This window comes from Callorhinchus milii, unplaced genomic scaffold (genome assembly GCF_018977255.1).
Source record: "Callorhinchus milii isolate IMCB2004 unplaced genomic scaffold, IMCB_Cmil_1.0 Scaffold1, whole genome shotgun sequence".
NCBI classification, from domain to species: Eukaryota; Metazoa; Chordata; class Chondrichthyes; order Chimaeriformes; family Callorhinchidae; genus Callorhinchus; species Callorhinchus milii.
The window spans coordinates 43,190,745-43,215,828 of NW_024704742.1; the positions used below are offsets into that span (position 1 = coordinate 43,190,745).

General features: G+C 38.9%; 1 protein-coding gene across 2 annotated transcripts in view; it reads right to left on the reverse strand.

The window, feature by feature from the left end:
• The window catches only part of ppargc1a (peroxisome proliferator-activated receptor gamma, coactivator 1 alpha), a 54,892-nt gene extending 30,421 nt beyond the window's left edge, over positions 1 to 24,471 (reverse strand). Inside the window, exons 1-5 of one of the 2 annotated variants that reach the window (XM_007889042.2) lie at positions 24,252 to 24,471; positions 20,614 to 20,796; positions 2,523 to 2,717; positions 1,942 to 2,064; positions 458 to 671 (exon numbers count right to left, since the gene is read on the reverse strand). In XM_007889042.2, the coding sequence (XP_007887233.2) occupies positions 458 to 671; positions 1,942 to 2,064; positions 2,523 to 2,717; positions 20,614 to 20,796; positions 24,252 to 24,299 (763 nt within the window). In that variant the 5' untranslated portion in view covers positions 24,300 to 24,471. Of the gene's footprint in view, positions 1 to 457; positions 672 to 1,941; positions 2,065 to 2,522; positions 2,718 to 20,613; positions 20,797 to 24,251 lie in introns of those variants that run through there. The other variant, XM_042341003.1, reaches the window with a different exon arrangement.
• Between the last annotated feature and the right edge of the window lie 613 nt (positions 24,472 to 25,084).

Consider the following 25,084-nt stretch of genomic DNA (forward strand, 5'->3'; position numbering starts at 1 on the left):
TACCTTACTCTGATCCATCTTGTCTCGGTTGGATTAGAACCAAAGTCCTAAAGTCAAATAAAGCAGTGGTCTAGCTCACCAGACTATCCAGTTCAAAGAGCCTGTCTTTCATATGTGAATTTCCTGACTTCCTTCATAAATTATCAATCGGGATGTTGTAATCTAGGAGATTTTTTTTGACATATTTTGTTAGCTGACTTCGAAAGATTGTTTGGAGCCTTCCTATTATTTAATGTTTGGACTAATTTGCTACCAATTGCAAATCAAGACATTGATAATGTTGGGAAACCTCTGGTGCTGTGGATGGACTGTAGTAGCACTACATCAGTTCTAAGACAACTTTAACATACAGTTCAACAAGCCCAGGGCCCAACGTTCTTCACAGTCAATACTAACTGTTTGGTTGCACTACTACCAATACAATTCTATCAACATGATATTGCCATCCTATTCTTACCTTGCAGAGGATGTGACTGTTGAGATTGCATTTGCACCTTCTTTTTGGCGATGCCTTTGTCTTTACTACTAGTTTTGTGGTCATTTGATTTAGACTGAGGAGGGTCATCACTTGCAGTCAAGTACTTGAGCAATTCTGTGCATGGACGGCGCTGTGCCTGGGACTTCAGTTGTTGGCAAATGTTCCTCGGCTTATTACTCGATGTAGCCTCAGTCTTACAAAGACATAATGAAACATCAACATTAGTAAAAGTGCTTAATACAATCTATTCAGCACATTCGCTCTTCCCGTTTGGAAAAAAAGGTGCCCCTGTCAAGGTTGTGTTTATCGTTTTTTTGCTTATACAATAGGTCAACAACAAAAAAACAAAGACAATTGTAGCAAGAGGGGCATCGTTTTACTCGGTTGTTAAGGGTCACATTGCAAGCTTATTTTAGACAGAGCATGTTGAACAACATGAATAGATTATTAGGAAGTAAATGCTAGGACGCTAGATACATTTAGGAAACAGCTGATGCTGTAATGGTTAAATAGTAGAGTGGATATTATGCGGGTATGAGATCAAATGGGCCAAAACTACATTGTGATATGTCATGTAAATGAATTTGGTTGCTCAATGTTAACAAATGTTTTCATTGTGCACACCTTCAATTTTACTGACCAGTGGAATTTCGTTCCCCGGATATCTCAAGAAATGAATGCTGGGAGCTGCTGGGCACACTGCTTCATAACAAAAGGGTTTGGTGTTTGAGCCAAGACATCCAAGATTTGTCATGTAAGTATAAGTGTCACAATATTGTATTTTGACACAACTTTCCATCGTCGTATTGTATGTTTACAAATAAAAAGTCGCTCAAACTTTTTTTTGTGAAGGTGGTGTCACTTTAAGAAAGATAACTACACTGTGATATCCACTGCAGCATTCCTAGGTTTCCATTTTGAAGATAACACTTGCAGAGAAAAATTCAGGCATTTGGCTACATTTTTTCCACCAATACCCCTGTGGATACCCTGTAGAAAATCTAGCCCAATGCTTTTTGAATTCTGTTTAACTTGTTGTTCTTTCTGCAATCTGTTAAGAATCCAGCATTCACTACAATTGTTTCTCAATAGTATAATATTGACTTTAGACACAATACCAGCAGCTGATTACAATGTCACTCTACAATGGTATTTCACTGATACTTATACGTTCCATGATTATAATGTTAATTAACTCAGTCTAAATGCTAAGTATGTCACGGATGCTCAGTTCAGATGCTGCTGGGAATCTATACGCTCTTGCTGAATCATTGTTATGTATAGAATTAAAATAAGTAATCCTCACGGCTTTCTTGGAAACCAAAGTCAATAATCCATCAGGATTTTCACTCACTCTAGAATACCAAGTTCATTAGAGTTCCCACAACTACTCACATCCTTTAAAGGATAAAATATTCTTTGCTAACCTAGGCATAAAGTTTTTATAACAATATAAAGTGTACCTTGACAACAGCAGTGTTTGGTCTAATCTTGTTATTATTGGTCACGTGGGTCCGCATGCTGCCTCCGTGGCATTCGTTGTAGATAAGCTGCGAATTAGCTGGAGCCAACAAGAGCTTCTTCAGCTACAGAAATGCAACCAAGAAAAGTGAGGGGGTGGGGGGGGGGGGGGGGTGGGAGAGGGGCAGTGGGAAGAGAGAGGAAGAGAAATATTAAAATGAACTGTTAGAGAACAAACAATCTACTTTTAAATGCACGTCTTAATAGCAGTATTTGCCATTCATGTTCGACAAATCTTTTGACTCAGAATCTACATTTTTAAACAACAAAATCAGAGAACAGTTCAGAAAGCAAAGTGTTCATTTTTTAAAAAAAAGCACACTGCACGTGCACTCCATTGAAAGTGGTTAGCTTTAGCATTCCCAAGTCACTGTCCCTAAAATGCTTTAATCTCCGCTTAAATGTTTACTTTCTCAGTGGACTCAATTTAAAAATCCCAAACTTTATTTTGATTACATCGTACCCATGCAGCGGGTAGCCAGAGGCTCATCCAATTCTTGTAAACAGTAGGAAGGATTCTTACTAGAGATGGCTCTTCAGCCTCTGGGGTTGGAGGGGTGCCGTCAGGCATTGAGGGAGGGCTGGGATCATTGACATTGGTCACATCCCCATCTGTCAGTGCATCAAATGAAGGCAATCCATCCTCATCCACTGGGATACTGTCCAGAGTCTCCGTGAGTGCAGCTAGCAAATTAGCTTCATTTTCTTCATCTATCTTCTGTGGGGAAAAAAAGGGGATATTTTAATTTTTACTGCAGGAAAATTAATCTGTGGGGGTGGGGGGAGGGGAGGGGGGGAATGCCAATTTAACCAAGAAAATCATAAGAAATGGAACAACGAAGCAAGTAAGAGACTCTAGATTGACATGTTTAACTCATTTTCGTTTAATACGCATCTATTATTTCCCCCAAAATAAAATTAGTCACTCCATCACTGTGTGCACATTGCTGTACACAAATGGGCTGTGCATTCACCCACAAACTAGACACAGCCACATCAGTATATCCCATGAATATACTGATCTCAAAGCGTCTCATCCTATGTAATAAGAATTACATAGACATAAGAATGACATAATCCGTTTTAAAATCAGAATGCTCGGAGGAAGGGGTCAGGACACTGCCACCAGTGGCCAGTCAAGTTATCGCAACAGGTTCAGCACGAGCCTTTTGAAAGATCACACGAAACACCATTTACTGTGGCGGTCGTTAGCACCAAAACACTAGAGTTAATTAAATGAAGGAATGCGTTAAAGAATACTGCACATTTTACCCCATTATATGGAAGTCAAAGCTCTCTCACACACTTTCTACCAATATCCTACATAAAGATATTGATAAAGGGTGAAGCTTCACTGCTCAGTACAGTTACCAACCTTGCCAGTGTCCACTTAGGATAAGCAAATCTTATTATGTGTGAGCAGTGGAATTTTGTGCCCAGTGAGGGGGCAGGGAGCATGAGAGGGATAGAAATCACAATGCAATTTTTTTTCCAAGTCCAGTAATAGGACATGTGTGTAAAATTAAACAAAGTAAGATTAGTATGAAGTGAGAACTACTGTTACATAACAGACTGTAGCATGCCATCATACTGCAGAGTAAATTGTCGAGAACTTCTCCTTAAGCACAGAATATAAATTAAACCAAATGGATCCAATTTTTCAATGCAATTTTCAGATGCAAAACAGACTGACAGAACTGAATTTGAAAGATTCTGCTGAAATCAGCTGTTTAATAGGTTACCCCCAAAATTTAGGAGTCTTAAAAAGTGAACAGTGGATGTTTGTTCTCTAAAGGGATTTATGTTATCAAATCACTTGTATTTCAGGTTGTCCTTGCTTGTATAAATATTGTGTAGCTTTCTAAAAAGATATTATATCTTTTATTATCTGCAGATAACAAGCGGAATTTGCTTTAATCTGGCATTCATCTGTAGTAAAAAAACAAACCTGATTATAATTTGATCACAATGTAAGCCATTCATGAAGGGAGCCTAATTAGTAGAACAATTTTCTTTTTGAAGCCTAATAAAGAAAAATATAAATGTATAACATTAATCAGAGGTACTTGCCTCCATGTATATAGTGTTTTTCCTCCCAATTCTTTCCCTAAGGCAGTGAGTGAGTCATCCTGTGGTATAGTGCTTTTCATGTTTGCAATCCATTGGGATGTTGCCCAGGTGGCCATTCTTCAAGTGTGAGAATAACCATTGAATGTCAGTAAGCTAATTGGCCATAAGGGGCATTGTGTTCAAGCCTGATCCTGTCCTCGTTGACATCTGCATGCACGAACTTTCCAGCAGGAGTCACTAAATAGCAATCAGGAATAGGACCATGGTTGAATTTTTCCCTGTCCTCCCTTAGCCCAGGGACACAGCTAACTGATATGTGGCTTAGTTCCATATTCAGCAGTGAATTTAACCACTGAACCATAGTACATTTTGGAAGATGAATAGAGAACAAAGGATTCTGGGGATATAAACACATAGAACATTAAAGGTGAGATTACAGGTAGAGAAGGCCATTTAGGCATATGCAGAGGAAGGGTATGAGAATTGGGATTAGGATAAATAGCTTCATTGAGCAGCAAATACAGACCATTATAAGGGTTAATCTCTTTGTTCTATGGAATTTTTTTCATTGGTGCTAATTAAAAAAAGTGTCCACACTGGACTTAACCAGTGAAATAATGAGGATTCTTCACCCAAAAAAAGTGGCAACCACATCTAGAAATTGACAAAATATATGTACAAAGTTTTCAGCAAAATGCATTATAAAACATTACAAACAGATGTACCACGGGTGGATTTCAGCAGGACTTTGATGTGCAGAGTCCTTACATCTAAGATATACTTCAGTCCAGAAACTACATTTAGTCATTAATCGATTATTAATCCAAGGATTACAAAGATCACATGCACGCTGAAGGCAGGCATTTATAAGGATAAACATGGACTAGGTGTGACATGATTTGGGTAGATTTCTACATTAGATCCTCATTGGTTAGATTTGATGAACTAAGTGTCTTTAATCTATATAAAAGGTAATTTTGACAGTACACATGATTTTATCAAAGAATAGGATCAATTATATTGCATGAATAATAAATGATTGGTGTGGGTTTACAATGACACCAAAGGATTGCTGACAGGCAGCCAAATTCAGAAACTCATTCTATAATTAGATTCAGAGTGCATATGGAAAGGGACAAGGAACCATCAAAGGTGAAGATACTCAACTGGAAGAGGGCTAATTTCAGTGAGTTAAAGGGGGACCTGGCCAAGGTGGACTGGAAAGAAAGAACAACTAAAGAGCAGTGGGAAGTCTTCAAGAATGAGATAGCTCGGAGACAGAACAAATATATTCCTACAAAAGGGAAAAGTAGGGCATCCAAACCTCCCTGGATGACGAAGGTAATTGTGTCTAGAGTGAAGCAAAAAAAGGTGTATGACAAATGTCAAACCCAAGATACAGAAGACAACCAAACAGAGTATAGGAAGTACAGAAGAGAACTGAAAAAGAAAATAAGAGAAGCAAAAAGATTATACGAAAAAAGGTTAGCGGGTAACATTAAAGAGAATCCTAAAATATTTTACAAACATATCAAGAAAAAAAAGGTTAGTCAAAGGTAGGGTGGGGCCAATTAAGGACCAAGGGGGAAATCTTATTGTGGAGGCAGAGGGCATGGCTGACGTACAGAATGAATACTTTGCATCTATCTTCACAAAAGAAGTGGATGCACCAAATACCGCAGTATCAGAGGAGAGGGTAGAGGAAATGGATAGGATGAGTATAAACAGAAAGGAAGTACTGAAAAGGTTGACTGCGCTGAAGGTAGACAAGTCGCCCGGTCCGGACGGGATGCAGCCAAGGTTACTATGGGAGGCATGGGTTCAAATAGTGGAGGTTTTGGCTACAATTTTTCAATCTTCATTGGATACAGGGGTGGTGCCAGAGGCCTGGAGAGTGGCTAATGTTACTCCCCTGTATAAAAAGGAGCAGAAGAATAAACCTGGGAACTAAAGGCCAGTCAGCCTAACATCAGTAGTGGGGAAACTCCTGGAGACTATAATCCAGGACAGAATAAATCTTCACTTAGAAGATATGGGTTAATTAGGGACAGCCAACATGGATTTGTTAAAGGCAAATCTTCGCTAACAAATCTAATAGAATTTTTTGATGAGGTATCGGATGAAGGTAGTGCAGTAGACGTAGTTTATATGGACTTTCAAAAGGCATTTAACAAAGTGCCACATAAAAGACTTGTAAGAAAAATAGAAGCCCATGGTATAAAAGGGACAGTGGCTGGGAGACAGAAAGCAGAGAGTTGTGGTGAACGGCTGCTTTTCTGACTGGAGGGAAGTGTACAGTGACGTCCCCCAGGGATCGGTATTGGGACCACTGCTCTTCTTAATATACATAAATGATCTGGACTTGGATATAGTAAGTACCATTTCCAAGTTTGCGGACAAAACAAAGTTAGGTAGGATAGTAAACAGTTAGAAGGATAGCAGCCAACTGCAGGAAGACATAGACAGAATGGTAAAATGGGCAGACACATGGCAGATGAATTTCATTGTGGAGAAATGCGAGGTAATGCATTTTGGTAGAAAGAATGAGGGGAAGCAATATAGCTAGGTAATACAATCTCAAGGGGGGTGAAGGAACAGAGAGACCTGGGGGTTCAGGTAAATGAATTCTTGAAGGTGGCAGGACAGGTAGATAAAGCTGTAAAAAGGGCATATGGGATACTAGGCTTTAAAAATAGGGGCATAGAGTGCAAGAGTCAGGAGGTTATGATTAACCTACATAAAATACTGGTTAGACCTCAGTTCTGGACACCACACTATAGGAAGGATGTTAAGGCATTGGAAAGGGTGCAGAGGAGATTTACGAGGATGGTACCAGGAATGAGGGACCTTGATTATGAGGATGGGCTAGAGAGGCTGGGATTATTCTCATTGGAGCAGAGAAGGTTACGAGGAGACCTAATAGAGGTTTTCAAAATCATGAGGTGATTTGATAGGTTAGAAAGGGAAAAATTGTTTCCACTGGTGGGTGTGTCGGTGACTCGAGGACACAAATTCAAAATAGTATCTAAAAGAAGCAGAGGGGAGGTGAGAAGAAATTTTTTCACGCATAGGGTTGTTCGAATGTGGAACGCATTGCCTGAAAGGGTGGTGGAGGCTGATTTGATAACAACTTTTAAAAACGCGGTGGATGGGTATTCGAGGAGGTCGGGTTTGCAGGGCTATGGGGAAAGGGCTGGGGAGTGGGATTGACATTACATTGCTCTTTTCAAAGAGCCGGCACAAACTCGATGGGCCGAACGGCCTCTTTTTGTGCTGTACGATTCTATGAATTGGTGATATCCAATCTTCCATTTCCTAGATCTGGATGTTCAAATGAAAAAAAGCAAAACCCCCTGAGATCTCTCATCCCGGAACTCTTTGAGGAAAGTTGACAAAAAACAACATAAAAAGGGATAAAAAATACCCCTGCTCTCCAAAACTTTAATACCCTCCTTAAGCTATGCAGACGTATTTCTATGTGTTGGGCGCTGTATAAATGCAAGCTGTAAACCTGGTCTCTTAAAAATTCTTGGATTCTCAGATAGTTGATATAAGTCAAGAAAAATATAAATATATTTTAAAAAGTTGGTAAATTGTAGGAGGAAGGAAAAACTGATTGAGGTACATTTACACTACAACTAAAACTAGATTGCAGATGAATTGGGGGGGAAGGGGGTGGAAAGGAAAGGAGGTATTTTCCTTCTAGTCTGAATAAGATTAAAGACCTACCTGGGAATTCTATTTTAGTTAAACTCTATTTTCATAGTAGTGAATACACAGAGTGAATATTTTATCAATATCAAGTTTGACTTTGATAGATGATTTTCCTCTCCCATTCATATTTTGGAAATGGACGTACATTGAAATTATAACTAAAGTATATTTTTAATAGTGGATATGAATGTCTTTCCTAAATCTCTCATACAACTTTCACTGTGCTCTTTGAACTCTTATTAGTTTTCTTTTTATTACGCCATAGAGGCTAGTCAAAGGCTTTAAAACTTTCAAAGTTTATTTCGCAATACTATTAAAACAGAAAGTGCATACCATTAAATTACTTTATTCTTCGTAACAAGAAATTTGAAATGGATTGATCAATTTGAACCTTTCTCTTGTAAACAAAGTTGAGTAAATAGAATGTACCAGAAAACGTCATTTCATTTCCCTCATGACGTGCACCTATAGATCTTTCACAAACAGGGTCAAAATAGGTAGTTAATTAATCGTAGTTTTATCTATTAGACCTTTGTAATGTAAGACACAAAACAATTCAGAAAAAAACAGAACATTGGCAGATCGGGTTTATTGCCTCATACTGTCAAAGTGGCTGGTTAGGAATTCAAGGTTAGAAGTATTTTGGAACAGTGGTAGGTTTCNAAAAAATAGAGACTAGTGTTGCTTCCTCTTGGGCAATCAAAGTGATTGGGGGAAGATTTAATTTGTATCATTCAGGAATCTTTGAAAAGTATATGAAAACAACTTTTTAAAAAAGGCTAGTTTTGCATTTCCATTTGGATTCATGTGGAATTTAGATTGTGATCACTATCAAATTACAGGTTATCATTAAAATAAAGCCTGTAAATTGATGGGCAGGTAATACTTTTAGAGAAAACAGATGTTAAGAGGAATACCCTGTGGATTAAACTGTAAAAATTGACTGTGCAAACCTAGACCACGCATCCATAAATTTCCAAGATAAAAAGATTAATATAAATATACCTAACACTCACAATTCCATCATCATGCTCTACAGACCATAGAAAAGAATGGAGGCTACAAACACAATAGAAATGCATATGCACAGGAAAGCAAAAAGAATGACAAATTAATCTACTTTGCATGAGTGGTGCCATTTTCTTAGTGAATATGGTGTTTGATTTAGCCCAAATTTCAGATATTCTCGAATAAATCTTAATCATCTCAATTCAGCCAGATCAGATGCAGCAATTCACCCTTATCTGTATCAATCTTTTCCTACCTCGTCTTGAAAAGCAGAAATTGGAACTATTTTCCATTAAGTGCACAAATCAATGGAGCAAAATAATAAAAAGGAGCAGATTTCGAAAATAAAATACGCAACGCAATTCCCTTGCTCTGTTATTTACATCCATATTCAGGACTGCAAGAGCCTATTTCATCTTGCTCCTTCCTTGTCACTGATTCCATGCCTCCTTGCTTCTTGTTGCATTGCTCCAAACATTCTCTCTGCTAGACAGCAATCTATGTCATATATCTGTGATGAAGTAACTTTCTGAAGCACATTATTAATAAAACCAGGTTTATTTTCTTAATGTGAACTGCTTTTTCTCTCTTTGCATTTCAAGACCAGTACATTTGGAACCACATAGCTTAACCAGTACAAAGCATGATTAAGTTACATGGCAATGGTTTACTTTTTAAACAAATTTTAGTTTCATTACTGAAATACTGAGGGCACCGAGCATGGTAACAAGTGGATATGTAATAGAACAGTGAGCACAACCCAGAGCAGGTTAACATGGCCAAGTGGAGGAACATCTTGAGCCGGATACTCTACCGATAACTCTGTGCTATGTTAATGAGAGTTCATTAAAAGTGAATCTCTCTGTTGTGCTGGGAGCCCCTGGCTGTGATTCTGTGTGACATGTGGCTCTACACATTAAATTTAATTCTGCCTGTTCAGGTGGACATTAAACATTCCATGGCTCCATTTGAAAAAAGAAGAGATTTTCTCCCGGATTCCTGGACAATGATCGCCTCAGATAAAATTGTTCATTGACTTCATGGCTGTTTTGTGGGACATTGTTGCACGCAAAATGGCTGCCACAGGCATCTACAAAATACAGTCACTATGCTTTACAGAAAATCCCGTGAAATCGTCCCGACATGAAAGGCAGTGCTATATCAAATGCAAGGATTATTTTTATTATTGTTGCTGAGGGCTGTCCTAGTTTTTCTATTACAACAACGAATTACAATTGTACAGCACCTTTCATGTCAGGAGGATGCCCCAAGGTGCTGGACAATCAAGGATTTACACCCCAGCTGAGATTGGGGTCAGGAGGGGTGGAGGGCAGGGAGAGTGGGAGTAGAAGAGTGACAAAAGGCACGGTTGAAGAGGACGGTCTTGAGACGGGCTTTAAAGGAAGCAAGGGAGGGGAGGGCGAAGGGATTGTGGGACGCAGTTCCAAAGAGTGGAGGCAGAAACATTGAAGGCCAAACTGCCGATGTTGGGGCAGGCAGAGCAGGGGACATGGAGCAAGCTGGACCTTTCTGAGCGGAGGGATCGATATGGAGTTAGCAGGTCACAGAAGTTGGGAGGAGCAAAGCCGTGGAGGGTTTTGAAAGGGAGGATGAGGATTTTGAACTCTATCTTCTGGGATAAAGGATAACTATCATTGTCATTATAATCTTCCAGTTCAACTCCAGACACACATCACTACCTTATCCGTCCTCTTAGGAGGGCTTTTAAAATATGGTACTCATGTTATGGAATAAAATTAGTTAGGATGGTGTGTTCTACAGTTATTATCATTGTAAAGTAAGAGAGAATGATGCTACAATTGATTGTGTTGGTACATTTAGATTGCAGTAACCAAGTCAATTCAGATCAGTTTTGTTGGTGCTGCAACTTGCGATCATAATGAAGTTAAATAATTTGAAGCTCCCAAACTCTTCACATGCGGCAGGTCAACTTGCATGTGTCATGCATGCCATGCATCTGACACGTTTGGGGCTTGAATAAGATACGACCCACTCAACCGTGCCTTCGGTCAACCTCCTTCCCCTGCTGCCCTCCACCCTACCCGATTCCAACCCTCAGCTCGGGTCCAAAACACTGATTGTCCAGCGCCTTGGGACATCCTCTCGGCGTGAAAGGTGCTATACAAATGTAATTTTGTTGTCGAATAGAGTTCATATAATGGGTGACCTTGGAATAAGAAACTTATTCTACGATGGCCTGATCCAATAATCCACAAATAATAATAATAATAATCCTTGCATTTGATATAGCGCTTTTCACGTCTTCTAGACGTCTCAAAGTGCTTCACAGAATATACTGTAAAGTGAATTGACTGTATATTTGTGGGTGAAACGCGGCAGCCAACTGCGCACAGCAGTGTCCCACAAACAGCCGTGGATTGAAAATGACCAATTTATTATTGTTTTGTAGGGATTATTATTAGGCGTGTGGAATAAGGAAACTTGCCCAAAGTTTCACCCTGCCTGGAATTGAACCCCGGTATCTCGCTTGCAAGGCGAGTGCTCTAATCACTGAGCTACAGGACTCCAATATAATTGCAAATGAGTCATGGTGTAATTAAATTATCATATTGTATCATATTTGTCTACTGAATTTTTTCTCTTTCATTAACCGTATTGCAAAATATGGGACCAGTATTGTACGACAATGATGAGCCAATGTGGTGGGCCATTTAATGATAGAAAGTGGTTTTATACATGAAGTTTACTTAGAAAACAAAACTGCAACGTACACTTCAGGGAACATTTTTAGTTATCAGTTCAGTAAAAATGCAATTTCGAGGTTCAGTTAGTAACCCATTATAATTTGCTTAACCTTTTCATTAATAATCCAGTTCAGTTATTGAATTTAATAATGCATTTATCTTTGCTTACACAGTGTACATTTAATGTCTTTATAATAATAACCTTTTCAAACTAGATAAAAACAAATTATAATTCTAAATAATGTGAACAGGACAAACCGCTAAAAGATATTCTTATGCGAGACCCGATTCAGATTATGGATCCAATATCAATATTTATGGTAATAGAAACCAAAGAATCATTGGAAATGCAGTCAATTTGGTTCACTAACAAAAGGTCATCCTATTCAATTTACACTTGATGCTGAATACCATAAAGAGAAACAAAAAATGAAAGTAAATGATCTTATCTGCTTTTAGGCACTGTTATTCTGACTACATAAAACAATTTGCTGATTACCAAATACATTTACCTCCACTCTATGTTCCTGACCCTGCAGCAGAGATTTATACAGATTATTCTACAGGGAAACCCTGTCTTAATGTAGTCAGCTGGATCCAATATCTGTCTGAGCACATGATAAGCAAGGTCACAAAATATGGCTGTTTTCCAGGTCACCAGGCCATCGATAACATCACTTCCTGTGCAGTGAGTTCATGCTCACCATGCATTGCTGGAATCACTTCCTTTATGTTGTGTATGCTTGCACTGCACAAAAAGCACCACCAATTATTTCTCCACTGGAAAGTGCACATGTCTGGATGCTGGATGAAGAGGAGGATCGGGATCAGCTTTGATGCCCTCCACAATCAATCTGTCAACATTCACTCTCTAAGCTCACATATGAAGAATGACTTGAGTGAGGGACCAGTGGGCTGCTGGCTCCTGCAAGATCCAGTGCCTTGGAGAGTAGGAAACAGTGAGGAAATAGGCCAAAATAAATCCATGGTATTACTGCAACTTGCAAATTGCAGAGAAACAGAGCTGTACTAACATCAGCATGTCTATGCAAGATACTGCATGGTGTCACAATAACCTGGAAATACTTGGTTCTGCCAGCAATGAGCAAATCCCCAAAAAGCAAGGAGCTGCTTTTAAACAGTCATTTGAAATTTCAAACTACATCATGCAAGAAAGTATCATAGCTGAGCACTTCCTTACAAATGAGGTTTGGGTTTGCCATTGATATCCAGTAGCAGACGGAAATTATCAGACGGCTTAATGGCTTAGCTTATCTGACCGGGTTAAAGGGACCCAGAACTCAAAGGATCTTAGACTAGCTTACCCTTTGACTAAAAATAGCACCCACAAAAGATTTATCTTGCTTCAAGCTAGCACAGTGCAATGGTAAAATACAACAGTTCATGAGTTTGAGTATTTTAACAATTGTATTTTTGGAAATTAATTTTAGTAATATTTTAAACACATTTTGTACAGGCAGATATTGTATTTTTCAAAGTAGAAACCTGATGTAAGTTGAATGTCAGTTAATTGATCAATGATTTGAGTGACAGTAGTGTGGCTTTTTTATTTAATCACTTTTACACAGTTAAGAGAGACTTAGCTGGCGTTTGGCAAAGCAGCTGTACTGACACCAACATGAATTTGGATTGTGACCACATCACTCTGTCCTCTACAACAAGTGAAGGCCTTTTATTATTAGATCTCTCCTTTGTTTCCAGTCTTAGTAAATGATCAGAAATTCCTCACGTCTGCAGCGCAATGATGCCGATCGTGCTGTGGAACATGCAAATGTTGCCAAGAAGAGATAGATTGGGCAGCACACACTTTGAGGTAAGGTGGGTGTGAACGGATACATTGAACCTCAGCACTGCCAAGTAAAGTGGTAATGAATATGATGGAATGTTTGCATAACAGGATTGTGACCTGCACATTTGTACTTTCCACATCATGTGCCTGAGAGTGGAAGACTACAGCAAGGAAAGCAGTTAAAAACTTGGTTGACACAACATTTGCTTGAGCCTGACTCAAACACCTAAGCAAAGGTTCAGTTTAAACACAAACTAATTGGTTCCTTGCAGAAGAGTATGTGAATTGCAACAGTAATTCAAAAAGGCATTTAGAAAGTAATTGTTTTGGAATACATTCTTGAAAATGTCGTGATTGAATTCCTCATTCAATAAAATCCCTATCAACTATATACTGATACAATCTAGTTAGAATAGGCTGTGATACACAGACAAACGTACATATTGTGATTGTTGTCTATCAATGCCCTGTGCTATGGAAAGATAGCTATGGGTTTACACATCCCATCTCTGATCTCACTTTTGTTTTCAATGAAGTTATTGGAGGTGTTGACAAATGGATGAAAAACACTTCACCAAAAGGTAGTGAGGGGGGAAAAAACCCAAGGGCAAATTAACCTGTGCTGCTCATGCAGAACACCTACCACCTGACAACAAAGCATCATTGGCAAAGAACTGAGAGCTGGCAAGGTCATCTAATCTATTTAAAAGTTAGAAATAGTGAATGGTGTAGGGTGACCTACAAGGGGGAAAAAAAGCATACATGAAGGTGCTGACACATTGCCTTTCACTGACACTCTAGAGGTAAATAATTTTGCTAATGCAAACAAACTTGGCATTCTGTATTCACAAAGGGATTTTCCATTTTAATTGATTGATGAGAATGGAGTAGTGCATTTTTTTATATACATTTGGAACTTGCCAGATGGACCACAATAGTATTTTTCAGACCTGTATATTCTTAGGCTCCAAATGTTGTGCCAATTCTAAAAGGGATGTTGAACAGGGAATGTCATTTGTGATGCAGCTAAATTTTCCTCAATAACAATGGATTTATTTATATAGCATTAATAAAGCACTCTTCACGTACATAATCTTGAGTGCTTCACATTGGTGGGTTCGGATGCCAAGCAAGGGGGAAGCAAAGGTGGTCGAAGAGAAGCATGCATACCAGATGAGTTGTGTTAAAATGAAAGGTAGTTTTTCGCATTAAGCTACCAAATTCAATTATTCTGCTTCTCTCATTAATTTAGTACCAATAAAGAGATATTCTCGACAGATCACGAGAGACAACAAGCAGGGTTTATAGTGTGAAGCTCTTTCTTAAATGAGCTCTTTCACTGCCTTATCCACCTTCCCTGGTAACCTGTTCCAGCTGTTGATTTCTATCAATGTAAAGAAACACTTTCTGGTGTTTATCCTAAAATTGCCCTTCTGGCAAAATATACTTTGGCCAAAAGAGGCAAATAATAGAATTTTGCTATTTTCCACATATAACAAACAGTAAATGTTCTAAAAGGGACAGAGACTTCATAAACAAAAATATTTTCGTGTGACGAACAAAGAAAACCCAATGAACTTGTTAATACAGTACTGTGATGTTATGCAAAAATGTCATGATGCATTTCAATACCATTCATGCTCTTTTGTTGTGCATTTACAATCAAATCTGAGGATTATAATCTTTATCTTAAAAATAAACCATATTTTTAAAATAACTTTCATGTAGTTGTAAGGGTTTGGTGGAAGGTGACGAAAAATTGTTCTAAATACAAGCCTTAGCTGTGGTTCTTGCTGTATTAAGGTGTTGTATTTCAGAAGTAGAGTGGCATGTACAATTATTACTAATACCGGCATATCTTTAAACTGCTGATCAGTAAACACCTCTATGGCATGTGAGTTTAATGATCCATGTGCTTTTCTTTGTTGTAAAGGTCAGACCCCCTCAGGGATAATCCTATGAAGGTTCGTAAATAATCGGACCAGCAAAAAATAAAACATTCTCACACAGCAAAGTCCATAAATGTACTGACCTTCAGAAAATTGTCCCTCTTATGTTACACACGTACTCGATGCTACCTCATGTACTGTACTTCCAAGTTCAATTTCAGTGGATGGATGGGATTGACAAATCATGCAAAATATGTCATGGAAGGCCAGTTGCTATCTCGCACCAGTTCCCAGTGTTTCATTCGCTGATCATATCTCACGAAAGTCACTGCCTCAGGCTGCACTTCTTTTTCAAGAGAGAAAATGAATTTGCAGAAAAAGTTTTGGAACTGGCTATTCTGGAAACAACCGCAGAGTAACAACATTAATATGGGTCACAAGACTAGCTAAGAAAACATCAGTGTCTTAAAATTTAGGCAAAGCCACTCTATAAAAATCTAGTAATCTTAAACGCAGAGTAAAATTAAGCGCAGTAGGAATCAGTAACTTATGCCTGAAACACACAGGAATTGTCAAGAAGTATCAGATTGTAAAGGTAATAGTATAGTTATACAGCACAGCTTGTGCCATTTCAACATGACTGACATGTCGAAACAATACGAGTTCTGTGGAATTCTCCAGCTGAAATCATAGAATTAACTATCAGGAATGGGAGCTCTAGCTGGTACTCAAAACCCATACAAAATATGCAGTCACTACATGATACAATCTTTCCTGTGAAGTATGTTGGATGTCTTCCTGATGTGAAAAGCACTAAACCAAATGGAAGGATGATATTCTGGTTTTCCTTCCTCACTGAGAATAGTTGTAACACCTCATCTGCAACCTCATTTGAGATCGGCCAACCTGGCACAGAATGGATGAACCCACTGTCAATATTTCAAAAACATACATGATGTTTCCCCTCAATTTTCTTTTCTGTAATGCAAGAACATTTAATTTGCAAGTCTCTCTTCCCAATTTAAAATCCAAAGTTTCTTGTGGCTCTTCTCTGAATGCTAGCCAATGCCACAGAAACCTTGTAAAAGGTAATGGTCCAAATATTTTGGAAGTGACCTTAACAATGCAGTTAGAAAAGCTGGAATAAGTTGGTTTCATGTACAGCTAAGTGTGTTTGAGATGGAAACAAATAGTTGACTAGCTTTGTTAAGAACATGAGGGCTGATTGTATGCTGATCACNAAAAAAAGCTGTTCTCTTATTTCTTTATTCCTTGTGGAGTCCTGTAGCTCAGTGGTTAGAGCACTTGCTTTGCAAGTGAGAGACCTGAGTTCAATTCCAGGCTGAGGGCGAAACCTTGGGCAAGTTTCCTTACTCCACACGCCTAATAATAATCCCTCCAAAACAAAACAATAATAAATTGGTCATTTTCAATCCACGACTGTTTGTGGGACATTGCTGTGCGCAATTGGCTGCCGCGTTCGCCCACAAATATACAGCGAATTCACTTTACAGTGTGTTCTGTGAAGCGCTTTGGGACGTCCTCCCGATGTGAAAAGCGCTAAATCAAATGCAAGGATTATTATTATTATTCCGGGAAAATATTATAATCCATTTAGAAGACACTCGACTGACTGGACACCATTAATTAGTGATCCACTATCACCACCAAATCATCTCCATCATATCCTAACGAATATTCACTATATCTTTTAAACAATTCAGGATTATTGTGCCAAAGATAGCTGCCTTCAATGAAAGTGAAGTAAACAATTTTTTTATTAAAAGTGAATGTTGGGGAGATTAAATTCAATACATTTGTTTTTGAACAGGTTTTGAAATGCTATCGTTGTTTCATTTAAGTACTAATCCTTCTAGAATTAGTACTCCCAAAAGTTATCCTGGGGCATGTTAAGAACAATACATACAATAAAAGATGATATATAAAAGAAATATCCCTGTACCTTTTTTGGAAAATAAATAGTCTCTCCTTTCACTTGTTTTCAATCAGTTCACCCAGCACAGGAGTGTTCATTTAAATTTCTGGTACTGTATTTTGAGATACACTTTGGAGGACACTGTAGAAATAGTTACACTGTATGTAGCCATAAGATTGGGCATTTTACACTTCTTATTAGACTGTAAATCTTTAATTGCTTGCAATGCATTCTATGACTTAATTTTTCTAAGGCTTTTGTTCCTGCATATTCTGCTCCCCATTGTTCTCTTGCTCCCTTATGTTTGGATTCCTCAAATATGAGAAAGGGAAAAATTTGTGATATTCCTTCAAGTAACCACACGACGTCTCCGCTCGACTGGCACCAGCCTCCTGCTCGTCCCTCACACCCTCCGCCCCACCATCGGAGGTCACACCTTCAGCCACTACACCCTGAAGCTCTGGATCACTCTCCCTCAATCCCTCCGCCTTGCTCCCTCTCTCCCCTTTTTCAAGTCCCGCCTGAAAACCTTCCTCTTCGACCGTGCTTATGGCCACTTCCCCCCCGCCCCGGCTCTGTGTCAGGTTCCGCCACTGTTAAGCGCTCTGAGACTCTACCCTGCGTGGAGGGCGCTATGTAAGTGCAAGTTGTTGTATTCTTTGTTTCAGTTAGCACAAAGTGTTAAGGAATTCCACACATTTGTTCCAAAATCTTCTTACTTACTTAAAATCTTACCTTAGCAATGATTGTGCTATTCCTGGTTTATGATCTACACAGCCGGGATTCCTCTGCCTGTGTCTACAATCCTTATATCAAGGTAGAACTGACATTCCCACTTTATTGTAGTTTTCTGTTTCTTTTCACCCAGACTGCTGGCAGCTGATCTAGAGCAGTGGATGTGTGAGGGTACACGGCTCAGATCAGAGACAGGAGAGTCTTACTGAGCTAAGTGAGGGGAGTTTTTTCAAATCTAAGTAAGAAACACATTTTTGGATTCCTTGATGCTTTGCTGAACATGTAAATGTTATCTGCATGCAATGTTTTAAAGTTATGAGCCTCTGCTCCTATCCCATCAATTCACTGGACATCCTTTTCAATAGCCTAGCTCTAGTTTTCACTTCTCACAATTCCAAGACAAGAGGGCAATGGTGACATAGATTCTGTGGAACTTTTGTAACTAGAGAGTCCTGCAGGTCAGAGGTTGACCTGCTGGAAATACTGTTGGACGCTGTAATTTGTCTTCAGTGAAGCTGTATTACACATGGCTCCTGACACATGGTAGGACATTGGGTCAATCTGTGTCCAAGCAGAGTTCCATTAGGATAATCTCAAATACATCCTGATATCTATAGGATTAATTAGTTACAAATTTCTTTGTCCTTATCACATGTTAAACTCCAAGACTGCTACTATGTTACACCAAACTGCTTACTGGATTATTTCTTTGAAACACTGAAAGTTGTTAAAGATGATTGGCACTCACAGGTTAAGGTGCTCTGTATCGTATGAATATTAACATTAGGGGCTGTACGTCTTTGATGTACACTCCTACTTTTAGATAATATTTAGAGATCTGGTAATTTCTAGGATTTAAAACACATGTTCTATCTACATTAATATTTGCAATTCATACTGACAGAAAGCAGACTGCAGTAACACTGTACTGTCATTGCTGTAATAGTCACTGCAGTAATATTGAGATTTTTTTCCACAGTATCTAGCCATAAAGTAGTAGCACATCTGTATACATCATAGAGCTACTTCTGACTAAGATAATAATCCTGTTGATTTATCTCAAAGTATTAAACATCTCAAAGGCTCCATGCCAATCCACGAGTGATTTGGAGCATTAACCTTGCTATTTGAACAATCAATTCCAGTTTGCTTTGAGTTTAACATTTTGCACATCTTATACATATTGCAGATCCTCTGCATTGTAAGTTCACTGCTGAAGAACAGGGTGGGAAGCACTCCCAAGCTTTGCCATCTCACTCTGCATCCATCCCATAGTACGTGACTGATCTCAAGTGGCACTTCAGAAGTCCCTTGCCTCCTTTTAGTTCTTTGATTGATAACTTACCATATATGGCATCTCAGATGCAATTCCTTCCATTTTTATGACACAGTATGTTAGCAGGTCACTGTGCCACTAGGGCACTCAGTCCAGGTTAGTTTTCACCTTATCAAACTAGCGTTTCAATAGCTTACACTATTGAATGCTCCTAGGCAATGCATGATCAATTCAAACATTTAGATTAATGATTTTTTTTTTAAAAAAGTACACATTTCTATTAATCATGTGATGCCTTGTTTCATTCCTAATGCAACAAATGTTTGCAGTATGTATTCATATCAGTGAGGCAGCTCCAAAACTGGCAAGACATCACGGGTGAGAAATTCCTCCTGCCAATGGCTGATTGCCCATGTCAGTGCACATTGTCAAAGTTTCTTGCTACACTTAGTGACATTAAAAATTTCTCAACCCATGAATTGAAAACGTACGCCATTAAAGTTTGAATTTATATACGTGATTTATTCAAATAAATTCTAAAGGATTTTTGGGAGGATATTGAAGGCACCAATCCTTTTCTTATTCAAACAAACTACTCCAGCTTCCCTCTTGCACTTTATCCAACTAACCTCCTGCCCTTGACTGTATTAATACCTTTTAACTCCCTGCTCGCTATTTACAATATATTAATTTTAGAACATCTTTGGGTAATGTGTGTGCATTAAGAAAATGCAATGAAGTGGTGGGGGGGGATTTTATATTTAGATGATACATGATAATGTCATCGCCAGCAATTTTTTAAAATCTATTTCACAGAGTTGATGTTACGATTGAGAGAAGATAATATTGGGAAGAAAAAGTTTCAAGATGAACCTCAGTTTCCCATTTTAATTTGATTTACTTACCTTATGTTCAGTACAAAGATAGCATACAGTGAGAATCTATTGGAGTTGGTGGAGCTACCTATTGTGGCAATGACCGTAACTTGCTTAACTCTGGTCTTCATCACTCCTGGGTTATCGGATCAGCCACTTGTGGAATATAAATTATAACATTACGTAAACTCGGTAGGCACACACCAGTTCAAATTCCATGAGACCTTGCTCTGTAGCTCATGCCAATTTAATGAAATTGATCACTTATTCTTGATTTACCTTTTTGACTGTGCCTATGGTCACCTCAACCCTTGCTTGACCTCTGTCTGCACCACTGTGAAGTGCTCTAAACGCCTTACAAGAAAGGTGCTACATAAAGCCAAATTATTGCTGATTTTGTGGAAATTACTTTAAGAACATTGTGCAGATTTTTTTTCTAATTACAAACAGCCGTTTTTCCAAGCATGTACCTTTTGAACAATAGCTTTGGATGAAGACTACTATGAACTGGGCAAACTGCCAATGCTTCCTAAACAGCAGAAGTGGCGATTCTTCCTGCTGTTGTGCTAGCTTACCTCAAAGAGAGCAGCAGCTGACTCATTGCCGTACTGGTTGGAAATTATTTCGGATTGGTCGCTGTACCACTTGAGTCCACCCAGAAAGTTTTCTGTGTCCAAGTCATTTACATCGAGCTCAGAAAGGTCAAGTTCTGGGAGATCTGAACACAGGGGCTGGTCTTCACCAACTAAAGCAGCACACTAATGGAGAAAAATACAAAAAGGACACCGTGACTTTACGATAGTTGACTTCACTAACTTAGCGCAGATGGTTTGTAATTTTATTCTGAATTATAACCATTTCCAGAATTTAGTTCACTATTTCATGAAAAGGAAGGCACAATCTATTCCCAGCCTTTTGTCAATGGAGCTGTTGATGAGATAAGCAAAAGTTAGGAAACTTCAAATTTTCCTCTTCCAATCTCCACCCCAATTTATTCTCTGAGTTAGAACTAGTGGCCTGAATCGCTCATTTTTTTAGGCTTAAGTGTCAATGTCTTAATATGTAATATCATGCAAAATTGTGGGAAGCAATCTTAAATTCAGTCTTAAATTTAATCTTAATATGTAAGACAATTTTCCACAGTTCTTAAGATACTACAAAAAATTGGCTCTCCAAATTAAGACTAAATTTAAGACTGCGTTCCAAAATTTCACATGATCTTAAATTTTCACAACATGTCTCCAGCCTAAGAACATGAGAATCTGCAGTGCTTAGATATCCACTCTGCAGCTTCCTCTTGGAGCTTTTACAGTATAGAACCCTTTCAATAAGTGGTTCTGTACATTTAGATATTTCTGCCTTCGGTTAATTAAAACAGCCTTGTATCAAAGGGCAACACAAAATCATGATGGTTTCCATTAGTTTGAACCTTCTGTTTTGTTCCTTTCATAGCCGTATCTCCCCCACTTTCAACAGTGCTGCTACTTACAGCATACAGATACTGAAGGCAGGGTCTGGATTTGACAAAGGGAAACCCAGCCCTCAGACACTCTCAGCCCTTTATTCAAAGTACCAATCTGCTGCTAGTTTGAGTAGCTGAATCGTTTCTTTTATTTGGCATAATAAACAAATGCTATTGCTTTCAAATATAAAAGTACAATTTTACTTAACATCCAGCACTAGGGCTTAAGGTGGCCCTGCAGTTCACTAAAAATGTGCCACATAAACCCAATGGTTGCAAAGGTTGGGTGTCTTTATACTTACCTTTATACTTGCTCTCAGTCATCGTTTGTTAATGCAACAATTATATATAAGCAAATATTTCAGCAATTCCCCAGTACAACTCTGGGGCCCTTCAGTCTTGACTCATGTGAAACTGCACCAAAATTCTCCAGGATTAGGTAAGTATGTATGGTGCATCCCTATGGAGACAGAGTGCACACTCTATGCCAGACAAATGAAAATTACACATATATGGAAATCTCGACAGTTTGGTTTGGATGCTTTTAAGCTTGTGATAGATTCCCTGTGTTTCAGACACCCGCTGACCAAAACAAAAAACCCAATCATAAATGTTGTACAACATCATAGCTGTACATTAATAGGTGCTGCTTTGCTTTCTGGTTTGAAAGCACTGGGTCAGCATTTTGTGCAGAGCTTCCCGTAATGTGACATAATGAATGAAGAGGGCGGCCCATAATCCATCGTCCCCATTCATAAAAATGTCAATGCAACACAAGTTTGTGATGTCACATTAAGGGGCCTTCACGCATATCGCTGATCTCTTCCTTCCCCCCCACCTCGCCTCTTCCATTCTGCATTTTGCAAGCTAAAACAAGGGACAATTGAGAACATTGGTAAGATAGCATACATTTCCAGTTAGAACACTTACAATTTGAGGATAATTCAAGTGACTTTATCTGAACTCCTTTCCCTCAGTTGAATACAATAAGAGTAGTCTATAACCTCAACCAAAAACACTAAACATAATGTTCTGTTACAAAATAGTTTTCACCGTTGCCCTTTAATTGATGTCACTGGGCAACTCAGCAAAGATTATTTCCCAACTGATATTGCAATCCACATTGTACAACCGGTTTCAGCACCAGCTAAAATGGGTGATTTCATCACTTACTACCAGCAAGTTTTAGCTACCATTGCTAAACTACAATAATGCCCATCGGATTGTACAAGTGATTTTAAGTGCTTACCAGTCACTTTCATACACTCAGGGCAACAGCTTTCTACAATACGTTTTATTGTTAGACAATGATCTATTTCTATAATGTAATATGAATAAATACTCAAAATATACCAACTACACAGCAATAGACCTCAACACTTACTAGATTTTTTCCCCATTATTTGCTCTCTCTAAACCAACAGTCACCATAACAATATCTCAACGTATTGCTGGCAAAAATGCAGATAATATCATAACCTGTTGTGGTGATTCAATTTAGCTTAATTCCTTATGCCTCTCCGGGTAACTCAGAATCGAATGAAAATGAGAGCTTGCAAATCCTAAACTTATGTGACTCAGGGAACCTCGGAGACTGCAAGGAGTCTGTTAAAATCTCAGCACTTATGAATTGGGAAGCAAGATTTCTGTGTTGCATGTGGATGGTGAGAAAAACTACTCAAACAGTGTGAAAAAAATACAGTTTGTGCCAAAGGATCCTACTTCTGCATTATGACAATTACTTTGAAAGAAAACCAAGGCAAGAATTAGCTCTGCTGCAGGAAAGCTTATATTCAGTGTTTAGTTAAAGGTGTCTCAAGATTATCACAAGGTTAGCTGCAACCTTCTTGCCAATACAAGTATTTCAGGATCTCAACATGAACATATAAAACCCCTTATAGAGCCATAAACTCACTACCAGCATACCCTAGAGAGCAACTGCGAACCTGTCTGCTTTTTCTTCATGAATTGTTCCCATGCAGGTGATACTGACTTGATATATTGGCATCTATTTTTATATTAGCAGCAGCAGTCTTTCCATATAGACCTTCTGTAGCTGCTGCACTCCCCACTGTGGATGCTCCAGATCTAACATTTTCTTTTTCTATATAAAACAATCCTGCAGATGCACCAGCAAATCTATTGCGTAAACACGGGTCCAAGCTTTGGGAAATGATCAGAATCTAAAGTGCATGGAAAACTAAACCAAACCCCTTGGTATATTCTCACTGTGCTAAACTACGTTCATTTGCTCCAGCATTCTGACGGCTGGTGGCACTGTGCCAGACACATTACCAAATGACTGAGATTTCAGGTTGCATCTGAACCTCGTGACACAAGTTGTTTCAGAACTGAGCATTACAATAAAAGCCCGTGTCACCTATCACAGCTACGAGAAACCACAACATATGTCATTGCATTTCAAACTAAGGAGATACTAATAAAACACCCAGCATAAAATCCACGCACTGCATAAAGTAGTGTAAGATTTACACCACACTGGAAGTCCTAACGTGCTGTTTTGAGAGCTTTAGTGAAGCTGGTTCTCTTGGATGAAAATGAAAGCAGAATTCCCTTGCACATGCACACTTTTTCCACTGATTCCAAGCATAACAAGTACGAGACACTAAGTTGAAGGGTAGGCAAGTACAGTCTTAAGTAGCATTCTCTCTCTCTCTCTCTCCCCCCATTTAGAGAGGAGATTCATTTCTTCTTGCTGCAAATATCACTCACAGTGTTCCAGAAGCTCACCTCTGATTCACTCCACTCAAAGCCTTGGTTGCACCTGTCCCACGCCATTCAGCTTCTGACTTAAAGGCAAAAAAGCCGCAATAAATCCACGCTCACGCACAGCAGCCACACGTGTGGAGGAGTAGGGGTGGGTGTGTGTGTGTGTGCTCGCCCCTTGCAGAGACTGAGCTGAAGGCACCTGTCTTACTACTACACTATTGCCACTGTTCAGCATCACATGACGAGGTTATTAAAAGTAGGCAGTGTTGTCAATCAGAGGCAAGTGTTTCCATGATCAAACCAATGATGTATCAGGGAAGGTGGAGCCAGAGCTGAGTACAGTAAATCTTTAAACTACTCAACCTTTGAGTCTTCAGTCCCGTGCTGTGATTTAAACCCTGCTTTTTTTTTTGTTGTGTGTGTGTGTGTGTGTGTGTCTGAGTGTGTGTGTCTGTGTGCCACACCTTTACGAGAATCCCTCCAGATGAAAGCACATCCCACAGAGCCTGGTGGCTTCTTTTATTTCTTCTTTCTTTTCTTTTCTTTTCTTTTCTTTTTTTTAAAAAAAAACACCTTGAAACGAAAAAAGATAATATCTGGACGGGACAGTGGTATAAGGTCTGGTTCTTCTACCAGCCCTCGGTTGTTGGGTTTTTTTTTTGGATTGTTTTCGTAGAAGAGCTACAGCTTTATAATATTTGCAAAGATTAAAGGTATTTTCCCACCACCACCACCTCCCACCTCTCATCATCTGTCTTCATTTGTGTCTCGCATTTATAAGTGGCATTTGTTGTGCTGAACTTGTGCAGGTTACTTAACCAAGTGCAAACATTCATCAAACTGAATAAACACAA